General features: G+C 39.8%; 1 protein-coding gene across 1 annotated transcript; it reads left to right on the forward strand.

Moving 5' to 3' along the window:
- Positions 1-12,225: 12,225 nt before the first annotated feature.
- On the forward strand, positions 12,226-13,785 carry LOC140809325 (uncharacterized GPI-anchored protein At3g06035-like). The gene is made up of 2 exons (XM_073166913.1): positions 12,226-12,389; positions 13,029-13,785. The coding sequence occupies exons 1-2, from the start codon at positions 12,233-12,235 to the stop codon at positions 13,517-13,519; spliced, it is 648 nt and encodes a 215-aa protein (XP_073023014.1). The 5' UTR covers positions 12,226-12,232; the 3' UTR covers positions 13,520-13,785.
- The last annotated feature ends 4,101 nt before the right edge of the window (positions 13,786-17,886 follow it).

Consider the following 17,886-nt stretch of genomic DNA (forward strand, 5'->3'; position numbering starts at 1 on the left):
AAATTCAACCCCTTGAATTTATTTTCTCAAAATTTAATTATCATAAATTCAACTCCTTGAATTTACTATATCATAATATAAATTCAACTCCTTGAATTTATTCTCTCAACGGGAACAAATGATCCAGTGCTTGTGTGATCCTCAATGGTTCAGAGATACAGCTAGCCGTGGGTTCACAACTCTTTGTGATTCAGGACATAATCCTTTATTCGGCCTTACCCTTGTTAGCCCCATTCTTTTCATCAACACTTTGATCAAGAATGTCAGAACTCATTTCTGATTGCACCCATCGGATCATGGTAAGACCGTCTAGTAGCATCGCCCCATGATCCCCTAGGTATCACTGATAATGCCTGCAAGAACCAGCTGATTATGATTAACGTACAGTACAGTCCCTTCATCTCATATATCCCGATCGAATCTGCAATCATTGGTTCATCGAGGGTTGCATATTAATTCGATAACTATGTGATAACTATAATAGTGGCATTGCGTGTACTATTTGAGAACTCATTCTCTAACGATCATCTCATACTCTGGCCAGAGATTCCATGCACTATTATTTCATCAGATCACACAGGATATCCACACCTGTAGGTGAGCGGTGAATCCCCGAATACAATGCACTAGCTCTTATATATGTCGCAACTGTACCCAACCTCGCCTCCTGATGAGTCTCATAGAGCCGGTAAACGAGTCAAAGCACAGCCCTAGCATATAGAGCCTCAGTGTTGTCCCGAGTCGTAAGGACTAATGGTGTACAATCATAACCACGGACTTATCCTCTCGATGAATGATAACCACTTGGAAAGTCCGATGGAGGGTTGTTCGGTATAATCATCATATGACTACCCATCTGCATATTTGGACATCTCCATGCCCTTACCAAGAAACGCAGTACAAAACATCACATATGCTAGTCTCAAGCTCAAGCGGCCTTTATCCCTGTTTTAGGCGGCTGAATCGACTAGGAACGAATTTAGAATATGCAGTGTTTACAAATGAGTTTCAACATCGAATTACGATGCATGGGTATACATATAAAGTATAACAAGACCATAAAAAGTTAAATTATATTAAAATAAAGATTTTTTATTTCACTTGAGCCAATAAATTCCCTACCCAACCGTTGGCTTGCAGGGCATCTAATCTAATAGTAAATTCAACCCTCAACCCTATCCTAATCATGGCAGCCCCTTTATATAATATTAAACATGATTTTGGATGACAATATGTAATGCCCGGAAATTTAATCCTAGTAATCGATAATTATTGATTTATAATTTGATATGATTATGAAAAGATTAATCGGGACACGAAATAAGAGTTCATATAACTTGTGTAAGTTTTGGACAGAAGTAGTGGCGCCCGAGCGGTAGATTACGACCGCCCGAGCGCCAATGTTCTGTAGGGGAATGCTTCGGGCAGAAGAGATGGCGCCCGGGAGGTAATTTATGACCGCCCGAGCGCCAATGTGCAATTCGGAAGAGTTCGGACAGAAACTGCCGCGCTCGAGCGGTAGTTTATTACCGCTCGAGCGCCGCCTGAATTGAATGATAATGAGACGCGTATCATTAACCGAACCACTTGATATATATATGTAATTATACGTGGTTCCTTCAGTAAAAAGGAAGAAAGAAGCTCGAGAAAGGTTCCTGTATAAGAGTGAAAAATCCTTACGCCTTTTGTGAGAAATCCGTCCGTCTGAATTGTAATCTAACTTCAGTACTGTAATCCTATCAACGTAGGCTACAACTGGACGTAAGTTTTGCTACGTTTTGACATGCTTTGAAATTATGCTATTGTCAGAATTGAATAGGATTCATATATGATGTTCTTGACATGTTAGACATCGTAGAATCGAAGTCAGATTGAGAAACGGACTGATTATGGAATTGTTATGAATTTTAGGGTATATTGATTTATACCGGACAGATTTGAATTATGACGGGATTACGGATTGTATTGGATATGAGTTATAGATTGTAACTGTTATCTGGTGAATTGGTATTGACGGGGATATTGAAATTATACCGTTATACCGTTAATTTGAATTAAATCCAGATTGATCAGATTGTTATGATATTGACTGGTATATTGATATGGGATCATTGATATTGTCAATACCAGACAGGCTTTGAGTTCAAGACTTGGACTGAGCCAGGAACCGACGAAAGAAAGGTATAAGTCAATGTGGTATTGGGAGATGGACTTGAGTCGGTTTAGACTTGGGTTTCCCTAAATCACATACTTTACTTTATTGCATTGATATTTGCATTGATTGATTGATATACTTGTTTTCTTGAATTATAGATTACAGGTATTAGAAGAGTAATCTTATGACAGAAGTGCCGTTAGTGGTGGGATCACCACGGGCACATTGCACGATGTCATAAGATGGTGTATTGGCGGTTGTGCCAAAGACTGTCACTGGATGTTTGGCTATCGATGTGGATAGGATGGTGGCTTTTTCTATTACTGTTAATCAGTATTGTATCGATGTGGATAGATTAGTAGCTCTTCTATTACTGTTAATCGATGTCATATCGATGTGGATAGAATTAGAGTTGCTTCTATTACTGTTAATCGGTACTATATTGATGTGGATAGAATAATAGCTTCCTCTATTACTGGTAATCGATACCGTATCGATGTGAATAGAACTGGAGTCTTTTCTATTACTGTTGATCGATACCATATCGGCGTGGATAGAACTGGAGTCTTTTCTATTACTGCTAGTCGATATACGCATGCCAACTTCTGGAATCGGGATCCCTAGACTAGGATTGAGTCTAGTCTGAATGATGTAGCTACGAGTATTGTCGACAGTTTGATATTGATTATGTTTCAGACTTTGTTACATATATATGTTACCTGTTTACATGCTTTATATTGTTTATATGATTGCATGTTTCGTTGATTTATACTGGGAGTATATTCTCACCGGTTTATCCGGCTGTTGTCTTGTCTGTATGTGTACTTGACAACAGGTGGGACAGGATCAGGGTCCAGGAGATGAAGAGAGAGATCGTGATTAGAGTGGTGGCATCGGACTTGGACTAGAGATAGGGTTGAACACTTGATAGTAGTTGTCAAACCCTAGTTTGAATAAATGTGTTGTAATACAGGACTTGTATTTTATATACTGATATGTATATATGTTTTAATTTCACTACGCTCCGCATTTTTAAAAAAAAAAATTATTAGACCCTGTTTTAATTGATTAATTAGTCCCAATTATGATAAAGAACTTGATTAGCATCCGGGTCCCCACAACAGGTGGTATCAGAGCGATAGATCCCTAAGACTGAGATAGAAGTTAGTGAGCGGGGTAGATTGATTTTCTTTCCTGCTTTTGATTGCTAGCATGATTCCTGTTTTAATATATGCTACCTGAATTATCTGATATTGATATGGTATTGTATATTATTGGAATGGATCAGCTGTAAGATGATCCGAGGAGGCTTGAAACAGGATTATTGTTGGAATTGCTAACCTTTTTGGTTATCAGATATGCCTCCGAGAAGAATGCCAGAACAGGGGAGTACCTCAAATCCTCCCATGGATGTGACACCTACAGCAATGGAGAAATTGCTGAAAAGATTTCATGTCATTCCATCCACCGACTTTGAAAGGAACGGAGAATTCCGTAGAATGTGAGAGTTGGTTGGACGATATTGAATCGTTGTTCGATTCTTTGGAATATACTGAGGAAAAGATGGTGAAACTGATCGGACACCAGTTGCATGACGTTGCTAAACACTGGTGGAACACGACAAAACGGGCTTTGGAATTACGAGGTACGGCCATTACCTGGAATGTGTTTAAGACTGAATTTTATCTACGGTTCTTTCCAGTTTCATATAGGAAGGACAAGGGAGCCGAGTTTGCAAACTTGAAACAAGGCCAGTTAAACATTGAGGATTATGTGGCTAAGTTCTCTACTCTGCTCCGATTTGCCCCTCATGTGGCTGGGAGTGATGAGGCCGTTGCAGACCAGTTCATAAATGGTCTAAATCCTGAAATCTTTACCCTGGTGAACACTGGAAGGCCAAACAATTTCACTGATGCTCTGAATCGAGCTAAGGGAGCCGAAGCGGATTGATAAGACAGAAAGAGGCTTCGTTTGTGCCTTCAGTACCGAGTTCACATATGCCTCCACCATTTCCTCGATTTGAAAGTGGTAGTGGAAGTGGGAAGAAAGACTTCCTGAAAGCTAAGGGGAAGAAATTCAAGAAAGCTGGAAGTAGTTCATCCAGTTCGAGTGGCTCTAGACAGACTAGTCAGGGCCAGAGTTATACAGGACCCTACTGTAGCACCTGTAGAGGGAGGCTTCCACAGAGCAGTGCAGAGGAGTGTTCGGCAATTGCCGCATTTGTGAGCAGCATGGACACTTTGCCCGAGTGTGTCCACAGCGTGGTGCCCAGGGATCTCAGGCTGCTGAGTCGTCTGGATCAGCGGCTCAGACAGGAAGACGATCTTCGTCCGTTCATTCCTTTCAGCCAGCACCGTCTACTCAGCCACAGCAGAGGCCAGGAGGGAGCCAGACAGCGAGCCAGCCTCCTCGACAGCAGGCCCGACTATTCGCTTTGACTGAGGAGCAGGCACAAGATGCACCTGATGATGTCGTGGCAGGTAACTGTTTCATTTTTGGTTATCCTGCATATGTGCTGATTGACACTGGTGCATCGCATACTTTTATTTACGAGAGATTTGCATTGAGTCATGCATTACCTATTGAGTCATTGTATGCGGTAGTGTCTGTTTCTTCTCCGTTAGGAACAGGTTTGATATCAGTGAAATCTGTGAAACCTTGTAGACTGCAGTACGATGGGTATACGATTGAGTTAGACTGTATTGTGCTTGGTTTATCTGATTTTGATTGTATTATCGGTATCGATACGTTGACCAAGTACCGAGCTACAGTCGATTTCTTCCACAAGATAGTTCGATTCAGACCTGAGATGGCTGAGGAGTGGAAATTTTATGGTAAGGGTTCTCGTGCTAAAATTCCTTTGATATCTGCAATGAATATGACTCGATTATTGCAGAAGGGAGCGGATGGATTCCTGGTATATTCAGTTGATTTACTGAAATCGAGCCCATCATTGGCGGATTTGCCAGTGGTGTGTGAGTTTGCTGATGTCTTTCCAGATGAGATTCTTGGATTGCCTCCGATTCGAGAGATAGACTTCAGCATTGAGTTAATGCCAGGAACAGTTCCGATTTCGAGAACTCCATACCGGATGGCACCGATCGAGTTAAAAGAGTTGAAAGAACAGTTGGAGGATTTACTGGCCAAGGGTTACATTAGACCTAGTGTATCTCCTTGGGGTGCTCCAGTACTGTTCGTAAGGAAGAAAGATGGGTCGATGAGACTTTGTATCGACTACAGGCAATTGAACAAAGCAACAATAAAGAATAAATATCCGTTGCCACGGATTGACGATTTGTTTGATCAATTGCAAGGTTCTTCGATGTATTCCAAGATCGATTTGAGATCTGGATATCATCAACTGAGAGTCAGGGATTCTGATATCTCAAAGACAGCATTTAGAACTAGGTATGGACATTATGAGTTTATTGTCATGCCTTTTGGTTTGACGAATGCACCGGCGGTATTTATGGGATTGATGAACCGCGTCTTCCAGAAATATTTGGATGATTTTGTTATCATATTCATTGATGATATATTGATTTATTCAAGGAATATGATTTAACATGCTAATCATCTGAGGACTGTGTTGAGAATTCTGAGAGCTGAGAAGTTGTATGCGAAACTGTCAAAATGCGAATTTTGGTTGAAACAGGTAGTGTTTTTGGGTCACATTATATCGGGAGACGGTATATCAGTTGATCCCAGTAAGGTTGAAGCCGTGATTAGTTGGCCAATACCTACATCTGTGCCAGAAATTCGTAGTTTTATGGGTTTGGCGGGATATTATCGCCGATTTATTCAAGATTTCTTGAGTATTGCCAAACCAATTACTCAGCTAACTCAGAAGAATGCTCCGTTTATTTGGTCAGAAGACTGTGAATCCAGTTTTCTGGAATTGAAAAAGAGATTGACCAGTGCGCCTGTGTTAACGATTCCTTCAGGTACTGGTGACTTTGTCGTTTATTGTGATGCCTCTCACCGAGGATTGGGTTGTGTTTTGATGCAGCGGGGGCATGTGATTGCTTATGCCTCGAGACAGCTGAAACCCCATGAAACTCGTTACCCAATTCATGATCTTGAATTGGCAGCCATTGTCTTTGCCTTGAAGATATGGCGACATTATCTATACGGTGAGAAATTCGAAATCTATTCTGATCATAAAAGTTTGAAATATCTGTTTTCACAATCTAAATTGAATATGAGAGAGCGAAGATGGCTAGATTTACTGAAAGACTTTGATTGTGAGATTAAATATTATCCAGGAAAGTCCAATGCAGCAGCAGATGCACTGAGTCGAAAGGTATGTGCACTATCCTTATCGACGATAGGTGTTTCGAATTTGATAGAAGACTGCTGTTTGTCTGGATTAGCTTTTGAAACAAATCGTCAGCCTATGAGATTGTGTGCTATTCGGGCTGAACCAGAGCTACTTTTGAAAATTAAAGAAGCTCAGAAAAGTGATCAGAATATACAGAAATCGATTGTTATGGTCAGAACTGGTCATCAATCGGAATATCAGGTGAAAAATGACATTTTGTATGTGAATAATCGTCTGGTTGTGCCAAATGTTTCGGATTTGAGACAGCGAATACTGACAGAAGCGCACCACAGTCGTTTTAGCATTCATCCTGGCGGCAGGAAAATGTATAATGATTTAAAGACACAGTATTGGTGGAAACAAATGAAATCTGATGTGACTGAATTTGTAGCCAAGTGTCTGAATTGCCAACAGGTGAAAGCTGAAAGAAAGAAACCAGGAGGATTATTACAAAGTTTGTCGATTCCTGAATGGAAATGGGATCACATTTCCATGGATTTTGTGACACAATTACCGAGATCCTCCCGAGGTTCTGATGCGATTTGGGTCGTGATTGATCGATTGACCAAATCAGCATGCTTTATTCCGTACAAGATGACCTATAGATATGATCAGATGGCCGATAATTATGTTCGAGAAGTGGTGAGACTGCACGGAGTGCCAAAGTCGATTGTTTCAGATCGTGACCCTCAGTTTACATCGCACTTTTGGCAGAGTTTGCAGCAAGCTCTCGGTACAAAGTTACATCTTAGTACCGCATATCATCCACAGACCGACGGACAGTCAGAACGGACGATTCAGACATTGGAAGATATGCTAAGAGCGGTAGTGCTTGAATTTAGCACTGGTTGGCAAGATGCATTGCCACTTTGCGAATTTTCGTACAACAACAGCTATCAGACGAGTATTGAGATGGCCCCATTTGAAGCGTTGTACGGAAAGAAATGCAGATCCCCATTGTATTGGGATGATATCTCTGAAGTTCCTGAGACTGGACCTGATATGATCAGACATATGACTGAAAAAGTAAAGTTGATTCAAAAGAAAATGAAGGCAGCCCAGGACAGACAAGCCAAATATGCCAACCTCCGACGTAGACCGTTGGTATTTGAGGCAGGAGACCGGGTGTTCCTGAAGATTTCACCTTTCAGGGGTGTTGTCCGATTTGGAAAGAAAGGGAAGTTGTCTCCACGATACGTCGGTCCTTATAAGATTCTTGAAAAGATAGGAGATCGAGCCTATCGACTTGCATTGCCGCCTTCATTATCCGGAATACATGATGTCTTTCATGTATCTATGCTGCGGAAATATCTCCCTGATGACTCGCACGTAATTCAACCAGACGAGACTGAGCTGGACGAGACATTGAGTTATGTCGAGTAACCGATCCGGATTATTGATCGTAAAGAAAAACAGCTCAGAACGAAGATGATTCCGTTGGTAAAAGTACAATGGACTCGTCATGGTGTTGAAGAAGCTACGTGGGAGACTGAATCTGATATGAGACAGGAATTCCCAGCATTATTTCACTAATGTAAATTTGGAATACATTTCTGTATATACTCCTTGTTGATATGATAGACTGCTTATGATTTCGAGGACGAAATCATATCTTAGGGGGGGAGGAATGTAATGCCCGGAAATTTAATCCTAGTAATCGATAATTATTGATTTATAATTTGATATGATTATGAAAGGATTAATCGGGACACGAAATAAGAGTTCATATAACTTGTGTAAGTTTTGGACAGAAGTAGTGGCGCCCGAGCGGTAGATTACGACCGCCCGAGCGCCAATGTTCTGTAGGGGAATGCTTCGGGCAGAAGAGATGGCGCCCGGGCGGTAATTTATGACCGCCCGAGCGCCAATGTGCAATTCGGAAGAGTTCGGACAGAAACTGCCGCGCTCGAGCGGTAGTTTATTACCGCTCGAGCGCCGCCTGAATTGAATGATAATGAGACACGTATCATTAACCGAACCACTTGATATATATATGTAATTATACGTGGTTCCTTCAGTAAAAAGGAAGAAAGAAGCTCGAGAAAGGTTCCTGTATAAGAGTGAAAAATCCTTACGCCTTTTGTGAGAAATCCGTCCGTCTGAATTGTAATCTAACTTCAGTACTGTAATCCTATCAACGTAGGCTACAACTGGACGTAAGTTTTGCTACGTTTTGACATGCTTTGAAATTATGCTATTGTCAGAATTGAATAGGATTCATATATGATGTTCTTGACATGTTAGACATCGTAGAATCGAAGTCAGATTGAGAAACGGACTGATTATGGAATTGTTATGAATTTTAGGGTATATTGATTTATACCGGACAGATTTGAATTATGACGGGATTACGGATTGTATTGGATATGAGTTATAGATTGTAACTTTTATCTGGTGAATTGATATTGACGGGGATATTGAAATTATACCGTTATACCGTTAATTTGAATTAAATCCAGATTGATCAGATTGTTATGATATTGACTGGTATATTGATATGGGATCATTGATATTGTCAATACCAGACAGGCTTTGAGTTCAAGACTTGGACTGAGCCAGGAACCGACGAAAGAAAGGTATAAGTCAATGTGGTATTGGGAGATGGACTTGAGTCGGTTTAGACTTGGGTTTCCCTAAATCACATACTTTACTTTATTGCATTGATATTTGCATTGATTGATTGATATACTTGTTTTCTTGAGTTATAGATTACAGGTATTAGAAGAGTAATCTTATGACAGAAGTGCCGTTAGTGGTGGGATCACCACGGGCACATTGCACGATGTCATAAGATGGTGTATTGGCGGTTGTGCCAAAGACTGTCACTGGATGTTTGGCTATCGATGTGGATAGGATGGTGGCTTTTTCTATTACTGTTAATCAGTATTGTATCGATGTGGATAGATTAGTAGCTCTTCTATTACTGTTAATCGATGTCATATCGATGTGGATAGAATTAGAGTTGCTTCTATTACTGTTAATCGGTACTATATTGATGTGGATAGAATAATAGCTTCCTCTATTACTGGTAATCGATACCGTATCGATGTGAATAGAACTGGAGTCTTTTCTATTACTGTTGATCGATACCATATCGGCGTGGATAGAACTGGAGTCTTTTCTATTACTGCTAGTCGATATACGCATGCCAACTTATGGAATCGGGATCCCTAGACTAGGATTGAGTCTAGTCTGAATGATGTAGCTACGAGTATTGTCGACAGTTTGATATTGATTATGTTTCAGACTTTGTTACATATATCTGTTACCTGATTACATGCTTTATATTGTTTATATGATTGCATGTTTCGTTGATTTATACTGGGAGTATATTCTCACCGGTTTATCCGGCTATTGTCTTGTCTGTATGTGTACTTGACAACAGGTGGGACAGGATCAGGGTCCAGGAGATGAAGAGAGAGATCGTGATTAGAGTGGTGGCACCGGACTTGGACTAGAGATAGGGTTGAACACTTGATAGTAGTTGTCAAACCCTAGTTTGAATAAATGTGTTGTAATACAGGACTTGTATTTTATATACTGATATGTATATATGTTTTAATTTCACTACGTTCCGTATTTTTAAAAAAAAAAAATTTATTAGACCCTGTTTTAATTGATTAATTAGTCCCAATTATGATAAAGAACTTGATTAGCGTCCGGGTCCCCACACAATACAAGCTTTAAAATTGACATATGCCACAAAAACGATGCATTTGTTTTTCATGCAAATTCAATTAAATAAAATACTATGGTGTGATAAATGTTTGAAAGAAAGAATATGACGTGCCTTTGCGTTTTAAACGCACGATTATACGTTGACGACGTCGAAGAACGGAGCAAGACCTTGGATTTGAACTTTAATCCTTAAGCTACCACCGAAATTTGCCTTGAGAATTTGTGTGTGTGTGTGTTCGTGCATGAAGTGTTTTGGGGAGGCCAAATTTCAGAAAAGTAGGCGTGACTAATGTGTCAAGAGTTTGGGAGAAATACATTTTAAATATTAATTAATTCACTAAATAAGGCTTAGGCCTAATAAGTCAACAATTAAGGCTCATTAGTCTTAATTAAGATTTAATTAAAATATTAAAATAGTTTCGATTAAAATAATTTGTGAATTTAATACCCGGGTTGCCAAAAAGTTTGTATTTTTGTTGAAAAACCAACATCGATAAAATTTACGACCCGACGTATAAAATCACCTCAAAACCCTTAATTTTTTTTAAAAAAAAAAAAGCATCACCCTTTATTTTAAATAACTAAAAACAATTGCTTAATAAAAACATTTTCTATTTTTCAGCCATTGGTCTCCGTTTCTCGATCGCAACTCGAATAACATTTTTAAAAATACATTTTAATGCAACCATGTAGAAAAATATATTTAAACATGTCAATATGCACAACATAAGTAATTAATACAATTAAAACATTTAATTAAAATACAAAAGAATTTGATAACTCAAATGCATGTGGTTTGCGTGGACATTTAAATTTTCGGGGCGTTACATGATGACCCTCTTCGAGTCGGTAAACGAGTCGAATCGCAGCTCTATCATATAGAGGCTCAGTGTTGTCCTGGGTCGTAAAGACTAATGATGTACAATCATAACCACTTACTTATCCTCTCGATGAATGATAACCACTTGGAAAGTCTTAGGGAGGGTAGTTCGGTTTAATCATCATATGACTACTCATCTGCATACTTGGACATCTCTATTGCCTTACAAAGAAACGCGGTACACAACAGTATTAAAATATAATCAATGTCTTTATCTATGTTGATCACATATGTATACAGATAAAGAAATAACAAACCATGAAATAATGAATTATATTAAAATAAAAATCGTTTATTACAAATGAGTCAATAAATTCTCTAACCAACCGTTAGTTTACATGACATCAACTCTAACAATTGATGCTATTTTTTGTGGCATGTAGTGCACAAAATCGATGGGATTTTCCATTACATGCATCGCGTGCTGTTAATATACCGATAACTTTCGATAACTTTTAATTATGCAATATGCAATACGCGCTGCGAAAATTATTTTTATTGTAGTAATAGATTTTCACTTTACGTGAAATATGAATATGCGTTAATAATTTGAAAAAAAAAGTAAGTAAAATATAATATAATCGCATAAGTAATAATATATGTGTCCGAATAAGCACGAAAGGTATAATAATATCCCCATGTCGCCTCTCCATGGAGAAAAATCATTTAACTTTATATAAAATGGCTAATGGCGCTGGCTAATGGCTCACCTTTTATTTGTTTTTGATAATCCAAACGTCTTTTTTTTTCTTTTTTTTCTTTTTTTCTTTTTTTTTGATTTTCTATTCTAGGGGGAGGGGGGGGGGGTCTCGATCTTGGGACCTATTACAAGGGGAAAGGTGAGCTTACCAACTGGGCAAACAGCGCAAGCTCCCCAATGTCTATGTTTTTGCTAGGCTGATCTGGAGAAAGACTGTCACCTAATACACACACTTTTGAAACTAGTTGAGATTTAAATTTGTGATTCCTTCCAATATTTTAGCATTATTAATTATTCCAGAACCGTACGTACGTGTCCTATCCAAGAGGTTATCCTTTTAAATATATGATTGGCCCGGGAGGGATGTGAAACGTGTGAGGGGTTAGGAATAAGTGCTAAAGGTGCTTCGTTTGCGTGGCCGCTACGTGTCTCCTTACCTTTTCATTTGCTGCCTTTTGGTCGGTTTATGTATGTATATGTGTTTGTATATATATATTTATGGATATGAACAAGAAATATTTGTCATTCAAACAAATTTATATGTATCTGTATCTTTCGATGGAAAACTCCAACCGCTGCCCGCATCGTTGTGTTGGTATCTTCATCGCGCTGTTCCTCTTGTTTGCAGTACTGTCAATTCCCGTGTACTGTGATGGTACGTACGTACCTGATTACCCTTCTATCTCTACCTGATTACAATTATTAGATTTTTGATTTTTTTGTGGTTACATTTGGAATATATGTGGATGGTGTTTCGATGATATTAAATTCCAATAATTTAGAAATTTTTTAGATTTATTTATTTTCTATCATAAAGTACTTAAAATTGAAAGGAAAGTAGACAATTTTTTTAGGAATTATTGGCGGATTGAGTATTAATGATTTGAAAACATTTTAATTTCTAGACTCCATTTTACTAATACAATTATCATTTTTTTTTCATAAAGTTGGGCGTGATTTTGTAAAGAAAAATACAAAAATAATATCTTCTTTACAAATTTTGTTTCTTGTCGTGTCTTTGATTCTAGAATTTAAGTTTAAAGTTCCCTCATACTGTAATTTCATTTGTAGTTTCTCCCCCAATTTCTAGAATTGAGTTTTTGAAATATTATTTTGTCAATTATTTGTTTTTTATTGACACCTCGAGTATTATAATTATATATACGCATGCCTTTGGGATTGTAGCTCTCGAGGATCTAAGGGAGAGATACGTTTTATTTTTCCTATTTTATAGGTGTTTGCCTATATTTTATTTATTAAAATTAAAATCACTGGTCTATTTTGATACACACAGACGAGGATGATCTACTCGCTGGAATCAACAGCTTCCGGCAATCATCAAATGCCCCTGCTCTGTCGAAGAACGACAAAGCCGACTGTGTTGCGGAGGAAATCGCTAACCAGTTAGAGAACAAGCCGTGTGCGTCCAACACGACAACCACGCAATCTCAGATAATTTCCGACTACCCCAATGTTGTACAGAAATGCAATGTCGATGGCAACACGACAACAGAAGGAGTGGTCCTGCCTGTCTGTGTGCCCCAGCGCGTTTCGACTCTTGTGCTCACTAACTATACACAGTCCCGAAATTCTCGCTATTTGAACGATACTAAATTTACGGGCGTGGGAGTTGGCACTGAGGATGATTGGACAGTCTTAGTCTTGACGACGAGCACCCCCGGAGGAAGCTTCGCAAACGAGGGTCGTGCCCTTTTCGGTTCGAGTCGTTCTTTGAAATTGTCCTCTCTGTTCTGCCTGATAGCTTTGACAGCCATCCATATATGACTTGGTGCATTTGTATTATAATGTGTGCGGTACTAATAAGTTGTGTGTTGTTTTCTTTCATCTATGCATCTACATATGTATGAATGTGTGTGTGTGTGTGCGCGTTTTGTATCTTGTGTGAATGGATTAAATAGTTAGATGTGTTTTTTATTGGGTGCTGTGCTAATTATTCCATATTTGATCAATTTGTTCGTCGTTGTGTTCAGAGTGAGCTGTGTTCATAATTTGTAGAGTGCTTTTGATAATTTATCTTTCGGCTTGATTGATATCTAGCATTTGCTCCACTCTGTTCGAATGAGATCACATGATATTGCAACAAAAAAGGGAAATTGATTTGGTTGGGACATAATTAACAAGCCCAATGAAGCAAAACCGTAAAGTTCTCAAATCATAAATGTCACGATCCATCTCGTACGATATACTTCTACTTTACGAGTAGGTCTCATGTGAGATCGTCTCAAGGATCTCAATCTGTGAGACGCATCAATCCTACTCATATTCACCATAAAAAGTAATACTCTTAGCATAAAAAATAATATTTTTTTATGGATTACCCAAATAAAGATCCGTCTCACAAAATATGATCCGTGAGACCGTCTCACATAAGTTTTTGTCCTACTTTACAAGGTCACAGATAACCGACCGTTGAACTATCGAGGATACTGGAGACTTAAATGTAAAGTACTTTATATTTTATATGATCTGATTAAATGTATTTAATTTTGAAAGCTCTTCATTTTAGTGGATTTTCTATACTGGAAATATTTCATTTGTAGATAATGTCAGAATAGGTGTCCAGCAAGTCTACGGTAAGATAGAAAATTTATTGACTCAAATTTAATAAATAATTTTTATTTTAGTATAGTTTAACTTTTTATGGTTTCATTTTGTTTTATCTGTATACTTATGTAATCATCATAGATAAAGTCCAATATGAATGAATCGTGATGCGATCTTGAAACTCATTTGCAAACATGGTATATTCTAAATTCGTTCCTAGTCAATTCAGCCGCCTAAAAATAAGGATAAAGGTCGTTTGAGGTTGAGACTAGCATATGTGATGTTGTGTACCTTGTTTCGTGGTAAGGGCATAGAGATGTCCAACCATGCAAATGATAATCATACGATGATTGTACCGAACATCTCTCTCTCGGACTTTCCAAGTAGTTATCATTTATCGAGAGGAAAAGTATGTAGTTATGATTGTACATAATTAGTCCTTACGACCCGAGATTATGCTTTGACTCGTTTACCGACTCCACGAGGGTCACAATGTAGTGACCCGTTCCAGAATCACCTACTAATCAGAACTAAGGCATGCAAAATTTATATTTAAAACTGAATCAGGTAAACAGCGGAATAAGTAATACAACCCAATCGAAACTGTAAGTACAAAAATACTTAAACAACCAGATCGAACTAAATCCAAGAATAAATACCAACAACTACGAATCAACCCCTGCCAGCTCCCTGTCCACTCCCTCCTGGACCGTCCAACCTGAGACCTGCCCCATCGAATAGGGTGTCCAAAACAGAGATAAACCGAGGACGTGAGCATAAAACGCTCAGCACCGAAAGCATGAGTATACAAGACTATGACATGCATGTATGCAAAATGTACTGGATACCAGGATCTGGGTATAACGAAATACTGCTCAGGCAAATGACGTCAAGGTATGTAGCACTCTGCGCCGTCGCACCAGGAGGTGGCTCCCATACCAAAATAAACCTGTGGATATACCGGTGACCTGACCACCGTCGGCCAACGGGGTCCAACCATCCACAACAAATGAGGGCTGAGCACCCTCTCAACAGGCTATCTCAAAGATAATCAGGCTCAACATGATTATGCAAATGCCGTATAATAAACCATGCATCATATGACAGATAATAATGCAACATATAAACATGCAACACATAGTAAAGCATACTCAATCCTGCTATCTCGGATAGTACTTTCGTACCTCAAACCAGTAGATCCTAGCAATCAGCCCTAGAATCAAGCCTACAATCCAAGTGATACCATATCACTAAACCACATCTAAAAGCCTTAACTAGACTAATAGATACTCCCAAATCTCAAAGGGAACCCAGAACTATACCTGCGTCCGTAGTCAGCCCACTGATGCCGCTAGCCCCCAACTAGAGCACAGCTCCGCTACAAAACCAGTAGCTCCCCGCTAGTGCCCGAACCTCGGTAAAAGACTAGAAACCCATCAGAAACGACTAAAACGCTCTGGAACTCTCGGAATTGGCGAGTGAAGAGTGAAGCCTCGCGCTTCTATTTATAGACAACGATCGAACGATCCGATCCACTTCGGACGCTCCGATCCGGTACACTTCGGACGATCCGATCCACTTCGGACGATCCGAACATTGCATGTCTTCCACGTGTCCAGCCACCTGTCTTCGGACGATCCGAACCCTGATCGGACGATCCGAACTCTGACATGACATGACTCGTCTGACTCCGAACAGAACGGACGATCCGAACCAACTTCGGACGATCCGAACCAACTTCGGACGATCCGAACCCGGTTCGGTCCTTCCGATCCCACCGAAATACAATTAATCCAATAATTAACTCAAATTAGGCATCGGGATACTACATTCTCTCCCTCTAAAAAGGATTTCGTCCTCGAAATCGCAACTGAAGAATGACAATTCTGAACAACAATACATTCAACTTAAGAATGAATTACAACTGAAAGTACAACTGGAATTACAATCATAACTGAAAATACTACTACTAGAACAGCTCTGGATGCTCTGACCGCATGCGACTCTCTAGTTCCCAGGTAGCTTCTTCAGTACCTCGTCGCTGCCACTGCACTAAGACAAGAGGAATAGTCTTATTCCGCAGTACTTTATCCTTCCGGTCTAAGATCGAAACCGGTCTTTCCACAAAAGACAAATCCGGATTCAGCTGAACTTCTGTCGGATGCAAAACATGAGACTCATCCGCTACGTATCGTCTTAACAAGGACACATGAAACACATTGTGAACACTAGACAGATACGGTGGCAAAGCTAATCTGTAGACCAAATCTCCCACGCATTCTAAGATCTCAAAAGGGCCAATGAATCTCGGAGATAGCTTACCCTTGAGTCCAAACCTCAGAATCCTCCGAAAAGGTGATACCTTGAGAAACACTTTCTCGCCTGCATCAAAATGAAGAGGTCTGCGCTTGGTGTTCGCATAACTCGCTTGTCGATCCTGAGCAGTCTTAATCCGCTGTTTGATCACAAGAACTTTGTCCATGGCTTGCTGAATCAATTCTGGACCCTCAACCTGTCGTTCTCCGACTTCCTCCCAGAACAGAGGAGTACGACAACGTCGACCATACAATGCTTCAAACGGAGACATACCAATACTCCTATGAAAACTGTTGTTGTATGCAAACTCTATCAGTGGCAGATGATCCTGCCAAGCTGGCCCGAAATCCATCACACAAGATCTCAACATATCTTCAAGAGTACGAATAGTCCTCTCTGACTGACCGTCAGTCTCTGGGTGATACGCAGTACTCAAACTCAAGGTAGTGCCCAAAGCTTGCTGAAAGCTGCCCCAAAATCTAGATGTAAATCGAGGATCTCTGTCACTAACGATACTCACGGGCACACCGTGAAACCGTACAATCTCCTGAATGTACAACCGTGCCATCCGATCGAAAGTGAAATCTCTGTTATACGGAAGAAAATGGGCAGACTTAGTAAGCCGATCCACTACCACCCAGATAGCATCTCTATTCCCCACAGACATAGGCAAGTGAGTCACGAAGTCCATCGTGATATGCTCCCACTTCCACTCCGGAATAGGAAGATTCTACAATAACCCTCCAGGTCGTCGATACTCAGCCTTCACCTGCTGACAGACTAGGCACTTGGAGACATACTGATAAACATTACGTTTCATACCTTTCCACCAAAATCGAGTCCTCAAATCCTTATACATCTTGTTGCTCCCCGGATGAACACTCAACTTGCTACGATGAGCCTGGGATAAAATCTCCTCCCTCAAAGTGTCATCTTCCGGTACAACAACACGACCAGATAAACACAAAAGACCCTCGGACTGATAGTGGAATCCAGAAGTATTATCTCCATCAGCCAACCGAGCTAATTTCTGAACCTTAGAATCAGACATCTGAGCATCTCTAATCCGAGAATACAGAACTGGCTCAGACAAAATAGTAGCTACACGGATACCGTCGGTTCCCTTCCGATGCTTACAATTGAATCCCATCGAACAGAAATCCTGAATAATCCCAGATACAGCACAAGTCTGAAGAGCAGACAATCTCACCTTGCGACTAAGAGCATCGGCCGTGAGATTCGCAGAGCCTGGATGATACTTGATCTCGCAG

Source organism: Primulina eburnea, chromosome 13, assembly GCF_022965805.1.
Source record: "Primulina eburnea isolate SZY01 chromosome 13, ASM2296580v1, whole genome shotgun sequence".
Lineage (NCBI taxonomy): Eukaryota > Viridiplantae > Streptophyta > Magnoliopsida > Lamiales > Gesneriaceae > Primulina > Primulina eburnea.

What these genes read in the sequence shown, in the direction of transcription:
- LOC140809325 (XM_073166913.1), top strand. Translation starts at nt 12,233, where the DNA reads ATGGATATGAACAAGAAATATTTGTCATTCAAACAAATTTATATGTAT. An exon ending in AATTCCCGTGTACTGTGATG is followed by an intron (nt 12,390 to 13,028) that starts GTACGTACGTAC and finishes TGATACACACAG; the next exon opens with ACGAGGATGATCTACTCGCT.